Source organism: Olea europaea, chromosome 18 (assembly GCF_002742605.1).
Source record: "Olea europaea var. sylvestris chromosome 18, O_europaea_v1, whole genome shotgun sequence".
NCBI classification, from domain to species: domain Eukaryota; kingdom Viridiplantae; phylum Streptophyta; class Magnoliopsida; order Lamiales; family Oleaceae; genus Olea; species Olea europaea.
In genome coordinates, this window is record NC_036254.1 from 23,922,114 (window position 1) to 23,949,673 (window position 27,560).

The window sequence follows — 27,560 nt, forward strand, 5'->3', positions numbered from 1 at the left end:
TCGTGATCCAAAAATATTATGTGACCTATAATTTTTTGAATTTGTGATCAATGATGTGATTTGTAACCTCGAACAAATCTGTGACCTATAACATTTTTGGATTTGTGACCCAAAAATATTCTGTGACCTATAAATTCTTTGATTTGTGACCGAAAAATAACTTTTGACCAATAATATGATAAATCGTGATTAAAAATTAATCCGTAACTAATTAATTTTTTAATTTGTGACCAACGAAAAAACTGTGACTTACAAAATTTTTGAATTGTGAACGTAAAAAAATTTGTAACATAAAATTTTTGATTTGTGACCAAAAAATAATAAATAACTATTTATATTGTTAATTTGTGACCAAATTGTATAGATCCGAGACCTAAATATATTTAATTAATAAAATAATTAATTAACTGATTAAATTATAAATAATTTTTAATAAAAATCTGATTTTAGAAATTTGAAACTTGTTTTCTTGTTTTTGAAATGTGCCATAATTAATTTCTTAGTTATGAAATTTTCCCAAAAGAAAATATAGCAAAACCACTCAGCCTTAGCCCAGTAGACAGTGCATATGCATGCTGGGGGAGAGGCTTATCGAAGTTATTAACAAAATCCGTGTCTGATAATAAGGAATATATAATTAAGGAAGCATACATCGTATAGGTTTCCTAGGCTTGTGGACTAAGCTGTAGTAAACTCGCTAAAAAAAGATTGTGAAATCATGAATAAACCCTATTTTTCGAATGGCATTCATGGCTTTCCCGAAATTCGTTATGAAGAAATTCATTTTTCTTGTTTGCAAGAATGTAAAGATAAAGGAAAAAAAGTATAATTTAATATATTTTAAGCATTGGACATTAGAGATACAAGAATTTACGTGAAAACTCCAACCTTGAAGAAAATCATGGAAGGTAAAAGAAAGAAACTATCTTCTATGCCAAAATTTGTTAGAATCATATGGTTTGTCACATGCTCATGAACCTATATACTAAGAAAAAAACATTCATAATCAATGCTACAGAACCAAAATTGTCAATATAGCTCCTACCGGTGGCAGTGGAAATAATAAATCATGTTTCGTTTTTACTTGACTTATTGCTGCAAAGCTTCTAATAAGAGGCTTTACTCAGTAACATGCAAGCACAACTTTTCTTGTGACTGAAGAACCGGAAAGTATGTTAGAGAATTGAAGATTGCGGCCACAAGGTTGAGTTGTTGATCAAGCTCGAGATTAAGAATAATGGATTTACAAGGATACATGTAACTCATTTTATCGCCTTATCATAATCCTATATTTATATTTAAGCTTTTATGCTATGCATATATCTGTATAAGATATTTCAATTTTAAGCCAAATCCTTACCAAAATCACAAAAAAATAATAATAATAATAATTTCTTGGAAATTGTATGAGACAACATCACAATGGAGAATGCATTCATTGGGTACAATTTGTAATGCTTTATTTTTTTGGGCAATTAGTAGGATAGAGAAGGTAAAATTAACATATCATCGAATTGAAAGCAACGGCCTTGTTCTCGAGATTATGGACAGTACAAAACTACAAAGTTGTTAAAACTCTATAATGAATTTTTTAAAGTTAATGAGAAAATACTCGTAATGAATTACAACGCTCTATATTAGCATCCATGATACTAAGGTTCGTGCAGGAAGGGGAGATTTATGTCCTCTATTGAACCATATTAAGTGCTTTGTAGCATTATTTAAATATCGAAACAAAGGGAAGAAAAGGAAAGATTAAAATATGTGCTGAGACTCAATTGCTTACATCATCGGCTATTTGAAGTGTACCATTTTCATCCTGCAAAAGCATAAAATGGACTTTATTACAAAATAGCCTTGTGGATTTCAAAACAAAAAAGAAATTAGTTCAAGGTGTTATGAAAAAAATATATATATATATTATTATCAGGGGATATTACATAATACTAGAGAGAGATCTTTGAACTAAATGAGGAAATTTTACGAATGATCATTAATCCTTTACCGATTCACCCTCTGGAATTCTCTACGGAATTTTTACATTAATTATTATGGAGAACGTTGTCTTTTCAAGCTTCCATCATTTCCTACATTACCATGGATTATTTTAAACTTCTCCCTAAGCTTTAGAGAAGAACTATACCATGGTATCTTGCAAACGCTGATGGCTTACACTTTCGGCCAACAGTTGCATCTGATGGCGTCTCTGGTGTCCAGCCTTCAATTGTGCTTCCATCTAGTTTACGTCGTGTCCCCCACACAATCAATCTGTGGGTCCCCTCGTGCATTCTCCAATAACCTACATGCCTCTATTCCTTGCTTGCTTGCTAGTAATGTTGCACATCTCGCTTCTATACTATGCCTTGGAATCCTTGTTGTCTCACTTTTGTCCCAGCCTTCAACCCTTTGTTTTGGCGTTGTATCTCTTAGGTCATCTCTAACACTTCACTAAATTTTGCATCAAACTAAAATTCATCTCCAATTATTATGCCAGAACTTACACCAAATGAACAGTGTTTAACTATTTTATTTCCTTTTTTATTCTTAATAATTTATTCATTTAATTATTTTATAAATGCATAAATTACTAAATAAATAATTACGTTAAATTAAGAAAAAGATTAAATTCATTAATAAATATAAAAAATAGTACAATTAATAAAAGCACTACAACAATGAAAATATTAAATCATGCCATTAAAAAATAGTGCAGTGCATTTCGAATTAGGATATGATGGTATTACGAAGTCGAAATATTATTGTAATTCAATTCTCGAAATTCGTATCTTTTTTTAAATAAAATTAGATTATTTTATATATGTCGTCGTTTATATTTTGTGTTAACTTTAAGAAATAATCGTATTTATTATTTTTAAATTTTTTTCTTTTTTATTTAATTCATTAATTATTATTTTTTTCATTTAAAATTTATTTTAAATGCAAATAATAATAATAATAATAATAATAATAATAATAATAATAATAATAAGTTATTGTATTAAAAATATATAGCACAAATGACACAAATATCCTTAATCAATTTATTTGGGAAATGAAAAGTAAGGCTAAAAATGACATTGTATACTTTGCACCATTTGGTGCAAAGTGAATAATGTTGCACAAAGTTTGGTGCCACACTGGAGGAAATTTGCATCAAAATTTGGTGCATTTTGGTGAAATGGTGCATATATTGGAGATGCTCTTAGCCTTTGTCCCTTATCGATGTCTGTGTTGTCATCCAGCTTTCAATTCATCACCTCGCACACTTCTTACGCTTTCATGTTGCTTTTCTATGCGAAATTTGTACAGTTGCACAACATTTCTCTCACACCAAAACCCTTAAGCACTTCCAAATATTGCCTTTGTTATTTTTTATTGAAACGTTACTTTTTAATGTCAAGTATTAATTTTAGTCACGTATTTCTCAAGGCTCATAAGTACTAACCAAATATCTACCACTCATTTTTTGAAATGCAATATTGAAGCAAACGAAAATGAAACTCAAACAAAGGCATTATTTTCGAGCATGGCTACAAATGACTAACTACTCATATTCCTAATAGGAAATAAGAATAATTACCAATTGTTGTACCACGAAGGACAACACAAATCAACTTTTACCTGGGAAATAAGTAAATTTGCATTTTATACAAGACAATACAATTCAATTCAATTCTTAATCAACGTGGGGCAATATGTTGGGTTATTTCCTCTTATGAAGAGGAAAACCCATGTTTAGGGTCTTATATTATAGTCCAAAGCCTATTAGGGTGCTAACCCTAATGATGAATATAAATACAAGGAGATTGGAGAAAATAGGGGTCCAACCAGTTTTTTAAAAGAGAAGAAAAATAGTTTTTTTCCCTGCTTCCAAATTTCATCAAAGCTTCGATCTCGAGTCGTCCCGAGTTTGATCAAGCTGAAATTTGGAAGAAACATTCACAAGACAGAGAATGGTGGGATTAGATTTTGAGCTCGAGAACATTAGTTAATGTGTGTGAACAGTAACTAGATTTTCTGTATATTTTTTCTATTTTCATTTTTTTTTGTTGAGATTGTCGTTATCTTGAAGAAATATACGTTGTAGCTTCTAGTTATGACTAGAAAAGACTTGGTGTGCCCATTATTTGATTAATAATGGAGGTTTTGACTAGACTGAGTCTCGTGGTTTTTATTCCCCACATAGGGAAAGCTTTTTTATGTAAAATAATTGATTATGTTCTTATGGTCTGGTGTGATTGATTTTCTTTAGAATATTTTCAGCATATACAATTGTCAAATGGCATTTTATTTATTTGCTTTTGGGAAAAGAATTATTTCACTATTTGTCTATTTGTTTGCATATCTCTCGACAAGTGGTATCAGAGCTAGATTTTGAGATTTGAGTTCTAGATTATGAAAATGAATTTGAGTAAAATGATTAACTTGAATGGTTTGAATTATCACATATGGAAAGGAAAAATGAAAGATTTTTTTTTATGTGAAAGATCATTACGTATTGATGTTTATAGCTGGAAAATTGTATAACAAGTCAAATGAAGAATGGAATTTGTTGTATAGACAAGTTTGTGGGTAGATGATGATGCTTTGAACTATGTTGGTGGGGGAGACACATGCTCGTCCTTCGTGGAGTAAGCTTGAAAAGTTATATGCTAGAAAGACTGTTAATAATAAGATGTTTCTGATTAAGCAGATAATGACATTGAAATACTAGGATAGAACTCTTTTAACTGGTAATCTAAATATATTCCAATGAATTATTAATCAGTTGGCTGGATGGGTATTAAGTTTGATGATGAAATTGAGGGGTTATGGTTGTTTGGTTCATTATCGAACTCATGGGAGATGCTCAGAACTTCATTATCTTACTTTGTTCCAAATGGTGCCCTCACAATAGATCTGGCCAAGAGTTTATTGTAAAATGAAGAATGAAAAGAAAATCACAGAGATCTTCACAGTCACAGGTCTTGCTTACAAAAAAGAGGGGGAAGAGTAAGAGCAAAGGTTAGAAGAACAGAGACAGAAGTAGAGCCAAGTTGAACAAGTTTACGAATATTGAGTGTTATCATTATGGAAAAAATGGATACATCAAGAAACATTGCAGGCAATGGAAGAAAGAAAACAAGAATGAAAAAGAGAATGAAGAGAAGAATGAGGATGACAAAGATAGTAATGATAAAGTTGCTACCACCACTCCTGCAAACTTCCTCATTATTTATGACGATGAGATGATCTATTTTGCAAGTTATGAGACCAGTTGGGTGATTGATAGTGTTGCTTCCATTTATGCTACATCGCGGAAAGATGTCTTTACATCCTATAGATCGGTGATTTTGAAACTATGGAGATGGGCAGTAATGGCTTGGTATTGTAAATGTGTATTTGGAGATGAGTAATAGTTCGAGGTTGGTTCTTAAAGATGTAAAGATATTCCAGATAATCATTTAAACTTGATTTCTGCAAGAAAATTTGATGATGATGGGTATGGTAGTACATTTAGTAATGGTTAGTGAAAGTTCACTTATGGTATTATGGTTGTGGTTCAACTTAAAAGGGCCTCTATGTTGTATGTTTTGCAGGCAAAGCTCTCCAGTTACATCGTTAATGCAATGGAGGATGATTGTACAGTAGAGTTATGGCATAAAAAACTTGCTCACATGAATGAGAAAGGATTAGCTTTATTGGAGAAGAAAATTGTACTCAGTAGGCAAAAAGTACACACCTAAAAAAGTGTACTCACTGTTTGTCTGGGAAGCATAACAGAGTCTTCTTCAATAATTTTGTTCTTTCAAAAAAGTCAGAATTACTGGATTTGGTACATTTAGATATGTCGGTGAAGACGAGAACATTTGGTGGCTCCAGTTACTTTATAACGTTTAGATGACCATTTAAAGAAGTTGTGGGTTTACATGTTGAAGTTAAAAGATCAAGTGTCGACTATGTTCAATCAATTCCAGGCCTTGGTTGAGAGACAGATTGAAAAGAAGTTTGAGGAAATGGAGGAGAGTATTCTAGTCTTTTTTATGAGTATTGCAGATAGCAGGAAATTTGACATTAAAAGATAACTCTGAAATCTCCATAGTTGAATGATATATTAGAAGTGATGAATAAAACATTGGTTGAGAGAGTGAGATGTTTATTTTCTCAAGTACAGTTGCCAAAATTCTTTTGGGGTGAGGCAAGAAGCACTATCGTGCATGTGTTGAATCGTACACGTTGTGTTCCCTTATAGTATAATGTATTAGACAAGAGTTTGAAATGGTAAGGATGTTTCCTACGATAACTTGTGTGTTTGGTGCATTTGTGCATATTCCTAAAGATGAGATGTCTAAGTTTGATGTGAAAACACGACAATGTGTATTTCTTGGTTATGGTCAAGATGGGTTTGGATACATGCTCTATGATTCAGTTGAGAAGAAAATTGTGAGAAGCAAAGACGTCGTATTTATTGAAAATAAGACAATTTAGGATATTGAGAAAGTAGAGAAATCTATACCTTAGAAGGGCTATAATTTAATTGATTTGGATTTGGTTTCTATGAACAATTTGCCAACTCAAGTTGAGAATGATGTTTAGGATTGCCACTAGGGTATAGGTGATGTTGATGCTCCTTTGCAGGCTCAGGCGTATGATGAGACTAATGAGCAGTTGATAGTGCTAGATATTACACTAGGAGTCCCACTAGAGATTCCACTCGGGAGGTCTTCTAGATATCTACATCCTTTCACATGGTATTTAGTAGAGTAGTATGTGTTATTGACGGATGGAGGAGAGCTCGAGAGTTATGTAGAAGCCATGGAAGATGAACATAAGACAGAGTGGGTTGAGTCCATGCAAGATGAAATGTAGTCATTGTATGATAACCACATCTTAGAGTTAGTGAAGCTACCTAAGATTAAAAAAGCTTTAAAGAACAAATGGACCTACAAGGTGAAGCAAAATGAGTTTTCTTCACAGTCGCGGTATAAAGTTAGATTGGTTGTAAAAGAGTTTGGTAAGAGAAAAAGTGTTGATTTTGATGAGATCTTTTCTCCAATCATAAAGATGTCATCTATTCGTATTGTTTTTGGCCTAGCAGAGAGTCTTGACTTAGAAGTTGAGCTAATGAATGTGAAAATTGCCTTCCTTGATGATTTGGAGAAAGAGATTTATACGGAGTAGCTTGAGGGTTTCAAAGTGAAAGGGAAAGAGTATTATGTGTGCAAGTTTAAGAAAAATCTTTATGGTATGAAGTAAACATCGAGATAGTGGTACAAGAAGTCGAGTTTACTATGGGGGGCAATGCTACAAGAAAACAACTTCTGAATGATGGAGATTGAATTTCGAGTTCGTGGACATTGGTTAATGTGTGTGAGCAATGACCGGATATTTGATATATTTTCCCTATATTCATATTGTTTTGTTGATATTGTTGTTATCTTGAAGAAATATACGTTGTACGCTCCAACTGTGACTAGAGAAGACTTGGTGTATCCATTATTTGATTAACAATGAAAGTTTTGATTGGACCATGTCTCGTTATTTTTAATCCTCACATCGAGGAAGTTTTTCACATATAATAATGGCTTGTATCCTTGTGGTTTAATGTGATTGATTTTCTTTAGAATATTTTCAACATATACAATTGTCAAGAGTGGCATTTTACTTATTCGCTTTTGGAAGAAGAATTATTTTGCTATTTGTCTATTTGTTTGCATCTCTCCAACGCAAAATTATTTCCTACATAAACTGCATATTAAAAATAATAAATAAGTCTTTGAATCAGAAATTGGGTGAAGTGACCATGGATTACCGAGGTTGCCAATATATTTTTCAGAAAAATAGAAATTTATTAAAGGATAAATTTAATTTCATTATATATCATGTTATGTGTATGATAATTATATATGTTTACTTGTAAAAACTTTGCTCTCTTATTCACGCTAAACCAGAAACTCGCTTAATTTTGATGAAAGAATGAAAGAAAATTATAAAATAAAAAATGAAAAACTAAAAAGAAAATATAGCAAAACCACTCAGCCTTAGCCCAGTAGACAGTGCATATGCATGCTGGGGGAGAGGCTTATCGAAGTTATCAACAAAATCCGTGTCTGATAAGAAGGAATATATAATTAAGGAAGCATACATCGTATAGGTTTCCTAGGCTTGTGGACTAAGCTGTAGTAAACTCGCTAAATTTGATTATACAGTAACTGGATCATCTTTTTCCAAGTAATGATTCAAGCATAGCAGCCTCTTCTTCCTGGAAATATGGCAATTGATATGAGGAGAATATGTAAACTATTAATCTCTGTTCAGCAAGTGAAGTTGGTTTCATACGTACCACTAAGGCATTAAATTCAGTCTCCTCGTCAATGGCACTGATTACCGATGGATCCTCCAAAAGTTCCTGTTTCAGGAGAGTTTAAAGACTGAAACTTCCAATTTACATATCTAATGAAAAAACAAAGCGGCAACTCAAGCTACAGAGTACAGATTGATCTCTACCAAAAGGATTGCAGTGTGCAATTGAGAATTGCCCACATGAAGTCACGGGAATATACACTTGAGTACTTGATTATAATGACAAAAGGCAGATATACCAGTACCCTAATGCTACAGAACCAAAATTGTCAATATAGCTCCTACCGGTGGCAGTGGAAATAATAGATCATGTTTCGTTTTTACTTGACTTATTGCTGCAAAGCTTCTAATAAGAGGCTTTAATCAGTAACATGCAAATACAACTTTTCTTGTGACTGAAGAACCGGAAAGTATGTTAGAGAATTGGAGATTGCGGCCACAAGGTTGAGTTGTTGATCAAGCTCGAGATTAAGAATAATGGATTTACAAGGATACATGTAACTCATTTTATAGTTTTATCATTGATATTTCAAGTAAATCAATCTCAAATCTCTGTCATCTATTTATTTTTTTGGGCAATTAGTAGGATAGAGAAGGTAAAATTAACATATCATCGAATTGAAAGCAACGGCCTTGTTCTCGAGATTATGGACAGTACAAAACTACAAAGTTGTTAAAACTCTATAATGAATTTTTTTAAGTTAATGAGAAAATACTCGTAATGAATTACAATGCTATATAGTAGCATCCATGATACTAAGCTTCGTGCAGGAAGGGGAGATTTATGTCCTCTATTGAACCATATTAAGTGCTTTGTAGCATTATTTAAATATCGAAACAAAGGGAAGAAAAGGAAAGATTAAAATATGTGCTGAGAGTCAATTGCTTACATCATCGGCTATTTGAAGTGTACCATTTTCATCCTGCAAAAGCATAAAATGGACTTTATTACAAAATAGCCTTGTGGATTTCAAAACAAAAAAGAAATTAGTTCAAGGTGTTATGAAAAAAATATATATATATATTATTATCAGGGGATATTACATAATACTAGAGAGAGATCTTTGAACTAAATGAGGAAATTTTACGAATGATCATTAATCCTTTACCTTCACAGCAACAAATAGAAGAGGGTCAGAAGGTGTATAAATTATGTAGTGGGAACCATCCTGCATGGTAAAAATATCAAGATAAGAAGAAACCGTTTGCAGAAAGGAAAATATACATATACTCTCTTGTCTATAAGTCGGAGCACCTTAGAATGGTTCACTCAGTTCCTTCGACCTCTCAACAAACCACAGTAAACTACTCACTGCTTACTCAGTAGTCATTCTTTTAAATTCAAATTAGTTTCCTCATTATTTTTCACCTATAACATTAACCTCATATGAGGCTATTCTGACTCACTTTCCCATTTAACATGATTGGTCAACAAAAAATGATAAACAACACCATTTCAATTTTTTTGGAGATGCCATACCAGATGGAAACATGCAATTTCAATGCCTTCAGTTGGCAAGCCATCAATGTTTTCACCATTATCTGCAGGACAATGAAGTGCTCATCAAAACGTAAAAAAAATTTAGCCGGAACTTGGAAAGAGTATTCACAGAAACAATACCAATTGGCCCATGGCAGTAATGGCATAGCTAATTCTTTATGATATTTAATCAGGGAAGACGCTAGTGGAAGTTTAAGGCTTGATTTTGGGAAATTCCATGTAACCCTGTGCAAATTGTAAGTTATTCGACACATCACGGCAGCATGTGATGATAACCATGTCATCGTGTTTGTTTAGAGGCTGGCAATTGGCTGATATGCCAATGCCATCAAAATGCTAATAGATGATATCTGTGGAACCCAATCATGTTGTCAATCTGGCATGCAAACAGTTTCATTGAGAAATTGACAAATTACGGATACTTGTAAAACAACTTGCTACTCTGGCATGCAAACAATTCCATCGCCAATTTGTGCAGTTACCAAATTTGATCTATTCAAGCTGAACAAGCATATTATGCGGGAAGTGTCAAATCAATTTATTCACACAAGACGTGGCTTAAAACCTTCTAATTTGAATAGCCATTATATATTATTCTGATCAAGGTTTTGAAATCAAACCAATGCTCAGCTACTTAACTGATTTTTAGCTTCCTGTGGACCAGACAGTGGCAGCAACACTAAATTCATAGGGGAATACAAAAAGTGGATAAATGACTCTCATCAGGGTACAAGCTTTAAAGAGTTGAAACAAAATGTTACCAGTGTGGAAGTCAAATATGTCATCCTCAGTATAGCAAAAACCACCTCGTGCTGTATAACAAAATCTGATGACAAAGAAAAAAGAAGTTACTCGACATCAGATGTATTAGAATGCTATATGTTATGAGTCACAGAAAGTAAAGTTAACAGTGACGACTGACAACCCCCCAAAAATAAGTGATAGTTATCATACCCACTGTACACCAGATGCATATGTATTTTGGCCAGGGCATAGGCAGCAGTAGGGAGAATAGCCTCAACTTCTTCATCACTGACCTAAAAAGCAGATGAGCATCAAAATAAATAAGTCAAATTACTTCAAAAATGGTAAGTGCAGATGAAACTAAGGAGAGGGAGAGATTTTAAGACTATATAAGTCAGGAAATTGATCTTTGAGAATGAAAGCACAAGAAGCCCACAAAAAAGATGAAAATTGATCTCTTTTGTATGTTTCTCTGATTCGCATAAATAATCACAAATCATGGACTTCTTTCCAGAAGTGATTCACAAAGAAAATAACTCCAACAATACGCAGTGCCTCACTTGAGCCAATCAATTTCTCCATCCCTCTTATTTGCATGGACAGACTTAAAAATTCACCACCTTATATTAGTTATGATTTATATTTTCAAACTTTTATTGGTGTTTTTCATTAAGTCTTGTAATGGAAGCAATACTTCCAATTTTAGTGCTTTTATAATTGCTTCTTTCTCTCTTCTTGATGTAATATCTGGAGGTAAGGTCCATGTCCCCCTCCATGTGTATTTGTGAATTCATTTATAAAACAGGGCTGGGGAATCCAAAACCCCATTGGGTTTTGGTGGAGGAGTAAAAATTCCGCTTACACTTTGACGCTGTTTTGGGGGAAAAAAAAAAAAAAGAGAGAGAGAGACCAAAAACGCAAAAACAACATTAAAGAAGAATTCAGAAAAGCACACACAGTCAGCTGAGCTAATAATCTTGCATTCACAAAAAAGAGTGAGCAGTCTCAAAGCTACCACCTATCTTAAAGACATACACACCTCACCAACACTCATAATATCATAACATATTCCAGCTCATAGACTTGAGTATGCCAGAATGTTTGAGAGCTTCAATTAGAGAAGAATATGCATTACAATACTGATCTTTGCCAAGTGTCCACTATACAATAATTTGTTCATCACCTCAACTCAACTAAACTTCACTTATCTAGACCGTAATCTATCAAGGGTCATCTTCAAAAGATTGACCTATGACATGAAACTAAAAAAGATACTCCATCTTTGTTATTCATGTTCTGCCCCAAATTAGAAATGAACAACATCACTCTCAATGTCAAAGAAGTATGTCCAAAAGCACTAAAACATTGCATAAGACTAATATAAATAAACTACATGAACCTGTAACGTGGCTTGTTGAAATACCAAAATAAAGATTTCAGCTAGTAACCCCCAAACATCACGTGCAAGGGGGCCTCTTGGGTCATGTTTCTGGATACTACTGACCAGGTACACTCAAAGCATATATTCAAATGAAAATGCAAGGGACCGAGCTTCGCTCAAGCATGTCATAGCTATGATCTAAAAAATTACAAATTCTACAGTAATGAACGTTTGTTAAGACGAGTACACGTCTGAAGAATACAGTCACAAACACTCTTTGCCTTTTGGAGAAAACGTAAATTGTGATTAGCGCCACGGCTATTAGATAATGAATCAAAGCGAGGTAAATTATCAGACTTACAGCAGACCATCCTTCTACATTGACACTCTTCAAAATCTGAACAGGCCTGCAATCAATTGTATTTGTTAGACAAACATTTACCAAAGACTAACAGATATTTGTAACCACAGCCCTGAAACCTCGCTTACGTATCAACGGGGCAGAGTAGCATACATTCATCTCCTCGTGAATTTCTAAACACCCTCCTAATGACGCACTCCAATGGGAAGTTATTTGTAGTATCAACCTGTCAGTGACTTGTTTAGGATGAATAATATATGAACTGAACTGCATCTATAACATACAAACAAGAGAGGAAAAAGGAAAGAAAATCATTAAAACCGTACAATTGTGGCAATACGTTTGTTAGACGCCATGAGGACTCTCCCTTGGTCGTCCAACACAAACCCAGCCGGAGGTTTAGGCAGAGGAAGCTGCTGATAAGGTGGCTGCTGAGACTCTGACTGCCGCACCTCCACTCCACTACTTCGGTCAATTTCAAAATCATCTTCTACTATATTCTTCCCTTTTCCACTGGGTTTCTTCTTCTTCTTCGTAGCTGGCGGTCCAGTACCGCGCTGCTGCTTTGCTGATGCGTAGCAACGCAACAACCCACGTCCAGCGCTTGTGTTTATACCGCTGTATTTAAATTGGGGATAATGAACGAAAGACGGTGGGATTTTTGGAGAAATTTTAACAATATTGGAAGGGATTGTTGAACAAGATGAATATGTGGGCATCGAGAAACCCATTTGCTGTTTGCTGATTGTTGAAATGGAGGTGAAAATCGGATACGTCTTAGTATCAGAGCTCCTTAGGTGTACATTATCAAGATTTTCATATTTTCTTCTATTATTTTACCGTATATTTCGTTTTTCATTTTTTGAATTATTAGAATTGTGAGAAATCCTTGTTTGAGTATTCTTTTCGGAGGAAAAATAAATTTTGTAATATTGAATTGTTTAGAGAAATTATGGCTAAAAATTTGAAAAAAAAATAAATTGTGAATTTATGTGCGAAGTTATATCATTGAAAAATATGTGATTGAAAATGAGTTCAGAGATAATTAAAATTTTGAAAAATGGTTCAAGCAAGGGCAAAATGTGCAAAATCTTTTAGGCTTGGAACTCATACTTGGAAGAATCAAGAAATTTACTTGTACAATGATTGTTGACAATTTATGTATTGTCAAGATCTGTTTCATTGATTTAAAAAATAAATTTTAAAATTGATGGTATAAATTTTTTCAACTCATGATTTAATCGTCAATAATTTTGAGGGGTAGTTTTGTGGTCAAGTTTTGGGCTTGTTTCCTAATGATCACTAGTTCGAATCCCCTTAAGGTCAATGAGATGAGTACTCGACTGTAAATTTCAAGATTTCGTAGGATTAGTTGAAGTACGCGTAGTTGATTCGGACACTCACGATTATAAAAAAAAAAAAAGATTTAATCGTCAATAGAAGTTATCAACTATTGTTGTACTTGTAACATGATTCTTTTTAAGTATGGCCTACAAATGTCACATCTTGAGGAACATACAAATTCGATTTCCTAGTTACCCTTTCACTTAATCGAGGAAGAAATTAAAATGTAGAATGAAATTGAATTCGATTTGTTTTATTTTTACGGTTTGATACTATTTATTATCTTGCATGTTAGGTGGACGGTGAAAGATTACCAATTAGTTATAATTATATTTGATGATCATGTAGGCATTGCGCATCAATTTGTCAATTGTCATGATAGACGAGGGGTAAAATATGAAGCAAAATGAGTGATTATATTGTGATAAAATTGAAGATGTGGGATTTCAATGGATTCGAATTAAAGTCGAGTGGTCAAAATTGTAATACGATAAATAAAGTGTTCAAATGCAAAATGGGCGAATCAGGAGGGCGAAGTCTTAAATTTGAGAAAAGTGCAAAAGGCCTAAAAATATCCGAAGGCTATATTTAAGAAATTGGAATTAAGGTCTATATTCAATATTATCCATAAAATGAGGGCCCAAATTACTATTTTTCCGTCTCTTCCAATTTCTTTCATTCCTTACTGGTCATACTGTGTCATCTTCATGGCCTCTACCAGTTCTTTGACTGGTTTCCACTTAAGCTGAGCGGTGATTTGTTATTTCACCAAAGTACAGTAAAATCATGAAATTAAACCTGTACAACTTTCTCTTATTCCTCCTTTTCATTAATTCTGTTTTTTCTTGGAAAAAAGATGAGTTCAGAAACTGCAATCAGACCCCATTCTGCAAACGTGCCCGATCCCGTAAACCCGGTGCGTGCTCTCTAATCGCCACCGATGTCTCGATTTTCGATGGCGATCTTATAGCGAAGCTCGTCCCCAATGATAAGGTCCAAGAAAATATACATAATCAAGAAAATCCCATTGTTAAGCCTTTGGTTCTGACAATTTCTGCTTATCAAGATGGTGTTTTGAGGCTCAAGATTGATGAGGACCAGAGTTTGAGCCCGCGCAAGAAGAGATTTCAGGTGCCTGATGTGATTGTGCCAGAGTTTTTGAACAAAAAGCTGTGGTTACAGAAGTTAAAAACTGAGAAAAGTGAAGATGGGTTGGGCATCTTGTCCGTTGTTTATCTTTCTGATGGATATGAGGGTGTAATTCGGCATGACCCTTTTGAGGTTTTTGCGAGAGAAACTGGGAAAAATGGGAAAAGAGTATTGTCTTTGAACTCAAATGGTTTGTTTGATTTTGAACAGCTGAGGGAGAAAAAAGGAGAACATGAGAATTGGGAGGAGAGGTTTAGGAGCCACACCGATACACGTCCTTATGGACCACAGAGTATTAGCTTTGACGTATCATTTTATGATGCTGATAAATCTGTGACCTATAACATTTTTGGATTTGTGACCCAAAAATATTCTGTGACCTATAAATTCTTTGATTTGTGACCGAAAAATAACTTTTGACCAATAATATGATAAATCGTGATTAAAAATTAATCCGTAACTAATTAATTTTTTAATTTGTGACCAACGAAAAAACTGTGACTTACAAAATTTTTGAATTGTGAACGTAAAAAAATTTGTAACATAAAATTTTTGATTTGTGACCAAAAAATAATAAATAACTATTTATATTGTTAATTTGTGACCAAATTGTATAGATCCGAGACCTAAATATATTTAATTAATAAAATAATTAATTAACTGATTAAATTATAAATAATTTTTAATAAAAATCTGATTTTAGAAATTTGAAACTTGTTTTCTTGTTTTTGAAATGTGCCATAATTAATTTCTTAGTTATGAAATTTTCCCAAAAGAAAATATAGCAAAACCACTCAGCCTTAGCCCAGTAGACAGTGCATATGCATGCTGGGGGAGAGGCTTATCGAAGTTATTAACAAAATCCGTGTCTGATAATAAGGAATATATAATTAAGGAAGCATACATCGTATAGGTTTCCTAGGCTTGTGGACTAAGCTGTAGTAAACTCGCTAAATTTGATTATACAGTAACTGGATCATCTTTTTCCAAGTAATGATTCAAGCATAGCAGCCTCTTCTTCCTGGAAATATGGCAATTGATATGAGGAGAATATGTAAACTATTAATCTCTGTTCAGCAAGTGAAGTTGGTTTCATACGTACCACTAAGGCATTAAATTCAGTCTCCTCGTCAATGGCACTGATTACCGATGGATCCTCCAAAAGTTCCTGTTTCAGGAGAGTTTAAAGACTGAAACTTCCAATTTACATATCTAATGAAAAAACAAAGCGGCAACTCAAGCTACAGAGTACAGATTGATCTCTACCAAAAGGATTGCAGTGTGCAATTGAGAATTGCCCACATGAAGTCACGGGAATATACACTTGAGTACTTGATTATAATGACAAAAGGCAGATATACCAGTACCCTAATGCTACAGAACCAAAATTGTCAATATAGCTCCTACCGGTGGCAGTGGAAATAATAGATCATGTTTCGTTTTTACTTGACTTATTGCTGCAAAGCTTCTAATAAGAGGCTTTAATCAGTAACATGCAAATACAACTTTTCTTGTGACTGAAGAACCGGAAAGTATGTTAGAGAATTGGAGATTGCGGCCACAAGGTTGAGTTGTTGATCAAGCTCGAGATTAAGAATAATGGATTTACAAGGATACATGTAACTCATTTTATAGTTTTATCATTGATATTTCAAGTAAATCAATCTCAAATCTCTGTCATCTATTTATTTTTTTGGGCAATTAGTAGGATTGAGAAGGTAAAATTAACATATCATTGAATTGAAAGCAACGGCCTTGTTCTCGAGATTATGGACAGTACAAAACTACAAAGTTGTTAAAACTCTATAATGAATTTTTTTAAGTTAATGAGAAAATACTCGTAATGAATTACAATGCTATATAGTAGCATCCATGATACTAAGCTTCGTGCAGGAAGGGGAGATTTATGTCCTCTATTGAACCATATTAAGTGCTTTGTAGCATTATTTAAATATCGAAACAAAGGGAAGAAAAGGAAAGATTAAAATATGTGCTGAGAGTCAATTGCTTACATCATCGGCTATTTGAAGTGTACCATTTTCATCCTGCAAAAGCATAAAATGGACTTTATTACAAAATAGCCTTGTGGATTTCAAAACAAAAAAGAAATTAGTTCAAGGTGTTATGAAAAAAATATATATATATATTATTATCAGGGGATATTACATAATACTAGAGAGAGATCTTTGAACTAAATGAGGAAATTTTACGAATGATCATTAATCCTTTACCTTCACAGCAACAAATAGAAGAGGGTCAGAAGGTGTATAAATTATGTAGTGGGAACCATCCTGCATGGTAAAAATATCAAGATAAGAAGAAACCATTTGCAGAAAGGAAAATACACATATACTCTCTTGTCTATAAGTCGGAGCACCTTAGAATGGTTCACTCAGTTCCTTCGACCTCTCAACAAACCACAGTAAACTACTCACTGCTTGCTCAGTAGTCATTCTTTTAAATTCAAATTAGTTTCCTCATTATTTTTCACCTATAACATTAACCTCATATGAGGCTATTCTGACTCACTTTCCCATTTAACATGATCGGTCAACAAAAAACGATAAACAACACCATTTCAATTTTTTTGGAGATGCCATACCAGATGGAAACATGCAATTTCAATGCCTTCAGTTGGCAAGCCATCAATGTTTTCACCATTATCTGCAGGACAATGAAGTGCTCGTCAAAACGTAAAAAAATTTAGCCGGAACTTGGAAAGAGTATTCACAGAAACAATACCAATTGGCCCATGGCAGTAATGGCATAGCTAATTCTTTATGATATTTAACCAGGGAAGACGCTAGTGGAAGTTTAAGGCTTGATTTTGGGAAATTCCATGTAACCCTGTGCAAATTGTAAGTTATTCGACACATCACGGCAGCATGTGATGATAACCATGTCATCGTGTTTGTTTAGAGGCTGGCAATTGGCTGATATGCCAATGCCATCAAAATGCTAATAGATGATATCTGTGGAACAATCATGTTGTCAATCTGGCATGCAAACAGTTTCATTGAGAAATTGACAAATTACGGATACTTGTAAAGCAACTCGCTACTCTGGCATGCAAACAGTTCCATCGCCAATTTGTGCAGTTACCAAATTTGATCTATTCAAGCTGAACGAGCATATTATGCGGGAAGTGTCAAATCAATTTATTCACACAAGACGTGGCTTAAAACCTTCTAATTTGAATAGCCATTATATATTATTCTGATCAAGGTTTTGAAATCAAACCAGTGCTCAGCTACTTAACTGATTTTTAGCTTCCTGTGGACCAGACAGTGGCAGCAACACTAAATTCGTAGGGGAATACAAAAAGTGGATAAATGACTCTCATCAGGGTACAAGCTTTAAAGAGTTGAAACAAAATGTTACCAGTGTGGAAGTCAAATATGTCATCCTCAGTATAGCAAAAACCACCTCGTGCTGTATAACAAAATCTGATGACAAAGAAAAAAGAAGTTACTCGACATCAGATGTATTAGAATGCTATATGTTATGAGTCACAGAAAGTAAAGTTAACAGTGACGACTGACAACCCCCCAAAAATAAGTGAGAGTTATCATACCCACTGTACACCAGATGCATATGTATTTTGGCCAGGGCATAGGCTGCAGTTGGGAGAATAGCCTCAACTTCTTCATCACTGACCTACAAAGCAGATGAGCATCAAAATAAATAAGTCAAATTACTTAAAAAATGGTTAGTGCGGATGAAACTAAGGAGAGGGAGAGATTTTAAGACTCTATAAGTCAGGAAATTGATCTTTGAGAATGAAAGCACAAGAAGCCCACAAAAAAGATGAAAATTGATCTCTTTTGTATGTTTCTCTGATTCGCATAAATAATCACAAATCATGGACTTCTTTCCAGAAGTGATTCACAAAGAAAATAACTCCAACAATACGCAGTGCCTCACTTGAGCCAATCAATTTCTCCATCCCTCTTATTTGCATGGACAGACTTAAAAATTCACCACCTTATATTAGTTATGATTTATATTTTCAAACTTTTATTGGTGGTTTTCATTAAGTCTTGTAATGGAAGCAATACTTCCAATTTTAGTGCTTTTATAATTGCTTCTTTCTCTCTTCTTGATGTAATATCTGGAGGTAAAGGTAAGGTCCATGTCCCCCTCCATGTGTATTTGTGAATTCATTTATAAAACAGGGCCGGGGAATCCAAAACCCCATTGGGTTTAGGTGGAGGAGTAAAAATTCCACTTACACTTTGACGCTGTTTTGGGGGAAAAAAAAAAAAAAGAGAGAGAGAGACCAAAAACGCAAAAACAACATTAAAGAAGAATTCAGAAAAGCACACACAGTCAGCTGAGCTAATAATCTTGCATTCACAAAAAAGAGTGAGCAGTCTCAAAGCTACCACCTATCTTAAAGACATACACACCTCACCAACACTCATAATATCATAACATATTCCAGCTCATAGACTTGAGTATGCCAGAATGTTTGAGAGCTTCAATTAGAGAAGAATATGCATTACAATACTGATCTTTGCCAAGTGTCCACTATACAATAATTTGTTCATCACCTCAACTCAACTAAACTTCACTTATCTAGACCGTAATCTATCAAGGGTCATCTTCAAAAGATTGACCTATGACATGAAACTAAAAAAGATACTCCATCTTTGTTATTCATGTTCTGCCCCAAATTAGAAATGAACAACATCACTCTCAATGACAAAGAAGTATGTCCAAAAGCACTAAAACATTGCATAAGACTAATATAAATAAACTACATGAACCTGTAACGTGGCTTGTTGAAATACCAAAATAAAGATTTCAGCTAGTAACCCCCAAACATCACGTGCAAGGGGGCCTCTTGAGTGATGTTTCTGGATTCTACTGGCCAGGTACACTCAAAGCATATATTCAAATGAAAATGCAAATAGGAAAGGGACCGAGCTTCTCTCAAGCATATCATAGCTATGATCTAAAAAATTACAAATTCTACAGTAATGAACGTTTGTTAAGACGAGTACACGTCTGAAGAATACAGTCACAAACACTCTTTGCCTTTTGGAGAAAACGTAAATTGTGATTAGCGCCACGGCTATTAGATAATGAATCAAAGCGAGGTAAATTATCAGACTTACAGCAGACCATCCTTCTACATTGACACTCTTCAAAATCTGAACAGGCCTGCAATCAATTGTATTTGTTAGACAAACATTTACCAAAGACTAACAGATATTTGTAACCACAGCCCTGAAACCTCGCTTACGTATCAACGGGGCAGAGTAGCATACATTCATCTCCTCGTGAATTTCTAAACACCCTCCTAATGACGCACTCCAATGGGAAGTTATTTGTAGTATCAACCTGTCAGTGACTTGTTTAGGATGAATAATATATGAACTGAACTGCATCTATAACATACAAACAAGAGAGGAAAAAGGAAAGAAAATCATTAAAACCGTACAATTGTGGCAATACGTTTGTTAGACGCCATGAGGACTCTCCCTTGGTCGTCCAACACAAACCCAGCCGGAGGTTTAGGCAGAGGAAGCTGCTGATAAGGTGGCTGCTGAGACTCTGACTGCCGCACCTCCACTCCACTACTTCGGTCAATTTCAAAATCATCTTCTACTATATTCTTCCCTTTTCCACTGGGTTTCTTCTTCTTCTTCGTAGCTGGCGGTCCAGTACCGCGCTGCTGCTTTGCTGATGCGTAGCAACGCAACAACCCACGTCCAGCGCTTGTGTTTATACCGCTGTATTTAAATTGGGGATAATGAACGAAAGACGGTGGGATTTTTGGAGAAATTTTAACAATATTGGAAGGGATTGTTGAACAAGATGAATATGTGGGCATCGAGAAACCCATTTGCTGTTTGCTGATTGTTGAAATGGAGGTGAAAATCGGATACGTCTTAGTATCAGAGCTCCTTAGGTGTACATTATCAAGATTTTCATATTTTCTTCTATTATTTTACCGTATATTTCGTTTTTCATTTTTTGAATTATTAGAATTGTGAGAAATCCTTGTTTGAGTATTCTTTTCGGAGGAAAAATAAATTTTGTAATATTGAATTGTTTAGAGAAATTATGGCTAAAAATTTGAAAAAAAAATAAATTGTGAATTTATGTGCGAAGTTATATCATTGAAAAATATGTGATTGAAAATGAGTTCAGAGATAATTAAAATTTTGAAAAATGGTTCAAGCAAGGGCAAAATGTGCAAAATCTTTTAGGCTTGGAACTCATACTTGGAAGAATCAAGAAATTTACTTGTACAATGATTGTTGACAATTTATGTATTGTCAAGATCTGTTTCATTGATTTAAAAAATAAATTTTAAAATTGATGGTATAAATTTTTTCAACTCATGATTTAATCGTCAATAATTTTGAGGGGTAGTTTTGTGGTCAAGTTTTGGGCTTGTTTCCTAATGATCACTAGTTCGAATCCCCTTAAGGTCAATGAGATGAGCACTCGACTGTAAATTTCAAGATTTCGTAGGATTAGTTGAAGTACGCGTAGTTGATTCGGACACTCACGATTATAAAAAAAAAAAAAGATTTAATCGTCAATAGAAGTTATCAACTATTGTTGTACTTGTAACATGATTCTTTTTAAGTATGGCCTACAAATGTCACATCTTGAGGAACATACAAATTCGATTTCCTAGTTACCCTTTCACTTAATCGAGGAAGAAATTAAAATGTAGAATGAAATTGAATTCGATTTGTTTTATTTTTACGGTTTGATACTATTTATTATCTTGCATGTTAGGTGGACGGTGAAAGATTACCAATTAGTTATAATTATATTTGATGATCATGTAGGCATTGCGCATCAATTTGTCAATTGTCATGATAGACGAGGGGTAAAATATGAAGCAAAATGAGTGATTATATTGTGATAAAATTGAAGATGTGGGATTTCAATGGATTCGAATTAAAGTCGAGTGGTCAAAATTGTAATACGATAAATAAAGTGTTCAAATGCAAAATGGGCGAATCAGGAGGGCGAAGTCTTAAATTTGAGAAAAGTGCAAAAGGCCTAAAAATATCCGAAGGCTATATTTAAGAAATTGGAATTAAGGTCTATATTCAATATTATCCATAAAATGAGGGCCCAAATTACTATTTTTCCGTCTCTTCCAATTTCTTTCATTCCTTACTGGTCATACTGTGTCATCTTCATGGCCTCTACCAGTTCTTTGACTGGTTTCCACTTAAGCTGAGCGGTGATTTGTTATTTCACCAAAGTACAGTAAAATCATGAAATTAAACCTGTACAACTTTCTCTTATTCCTCCTTTTCATTAATTCTGTTTTTTCTTGGAAAAAAGATGAGTTCAGAAACTGCAATCAGACCCCATTCTGCAAACGTGCCCGATCCCGTAAACCCGGTGCGTGCTCTCTAATCGCCACCGATGTCTCGATTTTCGATGGCGATCTTATAGCGAAGCTCGTCCCCAATGATAAGGTCCAAGAAAATATACATAATCAAGAAAATCCCATTGTTAAGCCTTTGGTTCTGACAATTTCTGCTTATCAAGATGGTGTTTTGAGGCTCAAGATTGATGAGGACCAGAGTTTGAGCCCGCGCAAGAAGAGATTTCAGGTGCCTGATGTGATTGTGCCAGAGTTTTTGAACAAAAAGCTGTGGTTACAGAAGTTAAAAACTGAGAAAAGTGAAGATGGGTTGGGCATCTTGTCCGTTGTTTATCTTTCTGATGGATATGAGGGTGTAATTCGGCATGACCCTTTTGAGGTTTTTGCGAGAGAAACTGGGAAAAATGGGAAAAGAGTATTGTCTTTGAACTCAAATGGTTTGTTTGATTTTGAACAGCTGAGGGAGAAAAAAGGAGAACATGAGAATTGGGAGGAGAGGTTTTTCCTCTGCTTGCATTTTCCTCTACATATACAACCTTTTAAATTCTGATGACATTGATCCACAGGTGCGGATGTTGGTGGATTTTTCGGTAATTCTGATACAGAGTTGTTGGTGCGCTGGTATCAAGTGGGTGCCTATTATCCCTTCTTTAGGGCACATGCTCATCAGGACACTAGAAGACGGGAACCTTGGTTATTCGGGTATGAGATTGTGCTCTGCCTTTAGAAATAGGTTCTATTTGAGGCATAATATATTATTAGCTTACACTTGCTGTGCATTTGAATGCATTTTCATAATATCTGCTATCAGATTTTATTTATCGTGAAAGTTGTCTTAGTCTTACATCAGATCTAGTAATATTTATCTCCATCATGTTCCCATAAAAGAATCTGCATTTCCCAATCATTCTGCGTGGTATTACACGTTTTGATGTTTCACTAGGTACATAATTGTATGTTTCATATCTTAGACCCATCTTGTTGTAGTGTTCGTAATATAGCCAAGTCATTATTCTAATATTGTCCGTGAAACATCAGATCTAGTATTTTTATGCCCACACCATTCTTGTAAAAAATTTGCATTTTTCCATGGTTCTTTAGTTGATCTATATTAATGGATTTTTTACTGCATATTTGTCTGTTTCATATCTTAGAGCCCTTATGTTATATGGTTTGTGAAATAACCATGTTTAGGCTATGTGGATCATGCAACCCAGATGTACATGTAAGTTATTATTGCATCGGTGATAGATCAACTCTCAGCATTCGAGTTGTTAGGATTAAAGCCAAAATCGTGCATGAGGTTGATGTAATATGCTTGAATTGAAAATGTCGATAATTTAAGAGTGCATATAAACTTTTACTGATTTGAAATTAGGAGAAATAACGATTTTTTTAAGTTCTTTAGGTTATATCAGCTAATCTTTCTGCTAGATCATGATGTTGAAAATGGGTAGTTTTCATAGTGAAACATCAAAATGTGTAATACCACGCATGAACTCTTTTAAAATTCTAACCTTTCTTCCTTCTTTTTACCGTATTACAGGGTTTCAAAAGCTTGCTAAGAAACAACTTCCCTGCTTCTCCAAAAAAATATCAATTACATCCTTCCCTTTCTTCAGCTTAATCATAACCTTAACAGCCACCACAAATCCAAACTACTATGAAATTTGGCTAAACTTAAAAAATTTACTTAGTTTAAAATAAATAACACTTGTCAAAATTGGAAATGAATAAGTCATTTAGTTTGATAGTAAAGCAAAATTTGCTTTCAAGATTAGTGATTTCTTTTATGTATATTCATGTGTGTGGATTTTTTGGGGGTAATAGCGATATGTGATTGATGCACTCAAAAGTCAAAAGTCGTTCTCCAAAGATTTATCTTATAATTGCTGATGAAAATATAATCTGTGGTCTTGCATGAGGGAAATGGAGGGGTGTGAAGGGAGTTGTAAGCTGTTTCTGGGGTAGAGTTGTTGCCTGCCTATGGCAAGTTATGGTAGAATCAGTTGGGCCTGAGTAGCAGTGCTTACTCTGACAGAAATCAATTGTCCATGTCTACAATCCCCTTAAAATCTTAGTTGATAAAGATAGCATTACTTTATTTTAGCGAAATGCAAAGTTGTCTGAACCTCATCCTGGCAGCCTAATAAAAGTGTGCAATTAGTCTAGTAGTCCTTATTTCTCCACACACCAGAATTTAGTGAATAAAAAAGTCAGTTAAATGTAAATGATGGTCATTGATTTCCTGAAGTACCAAATTTGCAATGCATGGAAAGATATCAACGTGCATTATTTTCCTGCCAGTTTGCAAGAACATGTCATTGACATCCGGGATAGGGTCTTATAAAGTTCATACAGTGCATTAGTATCCATCTTCTTAGCCACCTAGCATAATGTGAAAGCATTTACCTTTAATGAGGACCTCAGATCACTGGTTGAAAGAATTCGAAGAAAGGAGAATTTTTTTGATCAGTCTATAATACAGAAGGAATTGCATGAGTGCATATTGGCATGCCTGCAGTCAAATCACTTGTATATATTTTCTATTAATACTTCTGTTTTTCATCCTCTGTGTGGCTATTGATTAATTTGTTTCTTTGCTGACCAGCAATGCATTATTTAGTTAAATTCGTTTCCATGCATAGGAATTATGTTCATATTAAATGTCTGTGTACATGGTCAATATTTTCTTCAATTGTTTTACATCAAATGATCTTATTTGCAATTATAATGAGAACTTTTGATAAAATTCATGAAATGTTGAATTCTCTGTGACAGTTCATATGATAAAAATATGATGTTGGGATGATATACTTTATTCCTTTGTTATCTTCTTACCCTTCCAAGTGACAGAGCTACAAATTATACACATTCCATTCTGTCTTGTGTTTGATATATGTTGCTGTATGGTTTATGTTGGTTTCAGAGAACGGAATACACAACTGATGAGGGAATCCATACATACACGCTATATGTTTCTTCCTTATTTCTACACATTATTTAGAGAGGCAAACATGACTGGTGTTCCTGTTGTGCGTCCACTATGGATGGAGTTTCCAGATGATGAACAGACTTTCAGCAATGATGAAGCATTCATGGTTGGTAACAGTCTCTTGGTGCAAGGAATATATACTGAGGTACCATTCTTACCAGACTTGTAATTATTTTTCCCTTGGTATCATTGTTTCACGTCCTTCTATAGTCCCTAATCTTCTTTCCTTTACCATGAAATGATTCAATTGGAAACTTCTCATAGAAAGCTAAACATGTGTCCGTATATCTTCCTGGAGATCAATCATGGTACGACATTAGAACTGGAACTGCATACGGGGGAGGAGTGATTCACAAGTTGGAAGCTTCTGAAGATAGTGTTCCTGCTTTCCAACGGGCTGGTACAATTGTACCAAGGAAAGACAGGTTTCGGCGGAGCTCCACACAAATGGAGAATGATCCTTACACTCTGGTATGCCTTTAAATCTTAAAGTAGACCCCTAGTGATTCTTATGGTTACACCACTTCCTCCCTTCTCTCTATCACACTCTCATGCGCACACACACAAGTGCACATGCTAAGGTGCCTATATATATGGAGAGAGATTCATCTATGAATCAATCTATAGACTATTCAATACATTTTTCTCCCATTAAACTACAATGTGGAAATTCTCATAATCTTTGACAAATGTTCATATCACTGACCATTAAGCTTATGGTTTATTCTTATTTTGCCCTGCGTTATATTTTTACACAAATTTAGCCACTATACTTGTATTTGACTTAGGTAGTAAGCACATGATTACTCTTCTGACCACAGAATTTGAAAATTCACTTGCAGATGATCTTCTTCCAGTTTATACGAGCACTTGTGTTTGTTACATCCCAATTAAGCATTTGTGTTTGATTATTTTGACACCTTATATAGATATTATAGAACTCAACTCAATTCAATAGTGTTATCTCATATTTGTCTGGGGCTATCGTTAAAAGAAAACTGTGGAGCCAATTTATATATTTCTGCTGCTATTTTCCTTTCCCATCACTCCCAAAACTTGCAATCATCTCCTAGATAAGAGCTAAATGTGTCACGAAAAGGAGTTCCAATATTCTTACTTTCAAAGTTATAGAATGGTTTTCCTTGCTACTAACGTGACATCTGCAAAAGAATGGTTTTTTATTGCCACTTATGTCTTGTTTAGATAAATCCTTTTGTGGCGTGAAAATGCTGTACCCCAATGTAATGACATCTTTATCCCTGAGACTTTGCTGCCTGTGTCATGTACTCTTGAGCTTTACTGTTATTATTTTGAAGCTCTTTGAAGAAGAAAAGGCACTGATAAATAATTTTCTTTGGAACTATAGATTACGCAGTGATATCAGCAAATGATGAGGAATTTGTTGAATGAATTTCTTAATACTTTCGTTCTTTGGGTCAAGGGATTGTTGATATCGTGTTTATTTTTATAACTTCGAATGATTGCAAAAGAGGACTAAATTCACTTCATTCAGCATCCTCTACAATTTATTTATGCACCACGAGTAGTATTAACGTTGAAATGCAATTCAATGATTCAAGTTTCTGTTCTTTACAGGTTATTGCTCTCAATAGTTCCCAGGCAGCAGGGTGGCTTTATGTTGACGATGGAAAGAGCTTTGAATTTCTGCAAGGAGCTTACATTCATCGCCATTTCGCATACTCTGATGGAAAGCTTACATCTTCAAACCTGGCTTCTACAGGTTTTCGCACTGAGAAATTTGCCTCCGAGTGCATTGTAGAGAGAATAATACTTTTAGGATTTTCTCCTGGACCAAAAAAGGCCTTAATTGAACCGGTTAATGAAAAAGTGGATATCGAACCAGGGCCCCTCCTGCTTCGAGGAGGATGGAGCTCATCCGTTCTCACCATCCGCAAACCTAATGTGCGGATTGCAGATGATTGGACAATTAAAATTTTGTAAGATACTTCTCAGTCCAAAATAGCCGTTTACATTAGGTGGGAGGACCTTGTTATTGTCATGCTGCGGATTTGGTGAATGACAATTTCGGCAGCAGTTGAAGTGATTTAGAGAACTTTACATTCTGGAGGAATACAGATGCCATTTGAAAATATTTAGTTGGCAGTATAGTTTCTGTATGCTAGAACTTGTATTCCATTATGGGAATCACTAAAGGGACAGGGGACGGGGACAGGGCCGAGGTGGCGCGAACTCGGCCCTTGATCTGAATTTTCCCCTTTATTTGTAGTTGGCCTCTTCCATTATTTCCTATTTGCAGCCTTGTGAATTTGGTGTTGGGTTGCAGTTCGTTGCAGGCTCACTAGGCCCTGTTCTTTTATTACAGAACTCTTTATTTCATATACTTATTTTTAATTA

General features: G+C 34.6%; 3 protein-coding genes across 4 annotated transcripts; 1 reads left to right on the forward strand and 2 right to left on the reverse strand.

Moving 5' to 3' along the window:
* Positions 1–527: 527 nt before the first annotated feature.
* LOC111367851 lies at positions 528–20,769 on the reverse strand. 2 transcript variants are annotated; one of them, XR_002697895.1, is made up of 11 exons: positions 20,270–20,769; positions 20,072–20,169; positions 19,944–19,989; positions 18,398–18,480; positions 18,205–18,269; positions 17,426–17,487; positions 17,055–17,114; positions 16,836–16,868; positions 15,926–15,991; positions 15,742–15,844; positions 528–665 (listed from the first exon to the last, which is right to left on the reverse strand). XR_002697895.1 is itself a non-coding variant. In XM_022988921.1 (10 exons), the coding sequence occupies exons 1-10, from the start codon at positions 20,672–20,674 to the stop codon at positions 15,800–15,802; spliced, it is 963 nt and encodes a 320-aa protein (XP_022844689.1). In that variant the 5' UTR covers positions 20,675–20,769; the 3' UTR covers positions 15,604–15,799. The 2 variants fall into 2 exon arrangements, 1 of the variants encoding a protein (XP_022844689.1); XM_022988921.1 differs by lacking the exon at positions 528–665 and having other exon boundaries at positions 15,604–15,844.
* LOC111367852 lies at positions 7,983–13,157 on the reverse strand. The gene is made up of 10 exons (XM_022988922.1): positions 12,657–13,157; positions 12,459–12,556; positions 12,331–12,376; positions 10,799–10,881; positions 10,606–10,670; positions 9,824–9,885; positions 9,453–9,512; positions 9,234–9,266; positions 8,324–8,389; positions 7,983–8,242 (listed from the first exon to the last, which is right to left on the reverse strand). Exons 1-10 carry the CDS (start codon positions 13,059–13,061, stop codon positions 8,198–8,200), a joined length of 963 nt encoding a protein of 320 aa, XP_022844690.1. The 5' UTR covers positions 13,062–13,157; the 3' UTR covers positions 7,983–8,197.
* LOC111366890 (probable glucan 1,3-alpha-glucosidase) lies at positions 14,312–27,560 on the forward strand. Its single transcript, XM_022987574.1, has 12 exons — positions 14,312–15,156; positions 17,063–17,121; positions 17,619–17,681; positions 18,112–18,307; positions 18,862–18,946; positions 19,701–19,831; positions 20,482–20,563; positions 22,144–22,687; positions 22,748–22,891; positions 25,119–25,329; positions 25,449–25,655; positions 26,781–27,560. The coding sequence occupies exons 1-12, from the start codon at positions 14,461–14,463 to the stop codon at positions 27,144–27,146; spliced, it is 2,784 nt and encodes a 927-aa protein (XP_022843342.1). The 5' UTR covers positions 14,312–14,460; the 3' UTR covers positions 27,147–27,560.

What these genes read in the sequence shown, in the direction of transcription:
- LOC111367852 (XM_022988922.1), bottom strand. Translation starts at nt 13,061, where the DNA reads ATGGGTTTCTCGATGCCCACATATTCATCTTGTTCAACAATCCCTTCC. An exon ending in ACAAACGTATTGCCACAATT is followed by an intron (nt 12,557 to 12,656) that starts GTACGGTTTTAA and finishes AGTCACTGACAG; the next exon opens with GTTGATACTACAAATAACTT. An exon ending in CTACTCTGCCCCGTTGATAC is followed by an intron (nt 12,377 to 12,458) that starts GTAAGCGAGGTT and finishes AATTGATTGCAG; the next exon opens with GCCTGTTCAGATTTTGAAGA.
- LOC111366890 (XM_022987574.1), top strand. Translation starts at nt 14,461, where the DNA reads ATGAAATTAAACCTGTACAACTTTCTCTTATTCCTCCTTTTCATTAAT. An exon ending in TGCAAGGAATATATACTGAG is followed by an intron (nt 25,330 to 25,448) that starts GTACCATTCTTA and finishes AACTTCTCATAG; the next exon opens with AAAGCTAAACATGTGTCCGT. An exon ending in AGAATGATCCTTACACTCTG is followed by an intron (nt 25,656 to 26,780) that starts GTATGCCTTTAA and finishes TGTTCTTTACAG; the next exon opens with GTTATTGCTCTCAATAGTTC.
- LOC111367851 (XM_022988921.1), bottom strand. Translation starts at nt 20,674, where the DNA reads ATGGGTTTCTCGATGCCCACATATTCATCTTGTTCAACAATCCCTTCC. An exon ending in CATATTTGACTTCCACACTG is followed by an intron (nt 17,488 to 18,204) that starts GTAACATTTTGT and finishes ATTGTCCTGCAG; the next exon opens with ATAATGGTGAAAACATTGAT. An exon ending in CTGAATTTAATGCCTTAGTG is followed by an intron (nt 15,845 to 15,925) that starts GTACGTATGAAA and finishes CCATATTTCCAG; the next exon opens with GAAGAAGAGGCTGCTATGCT.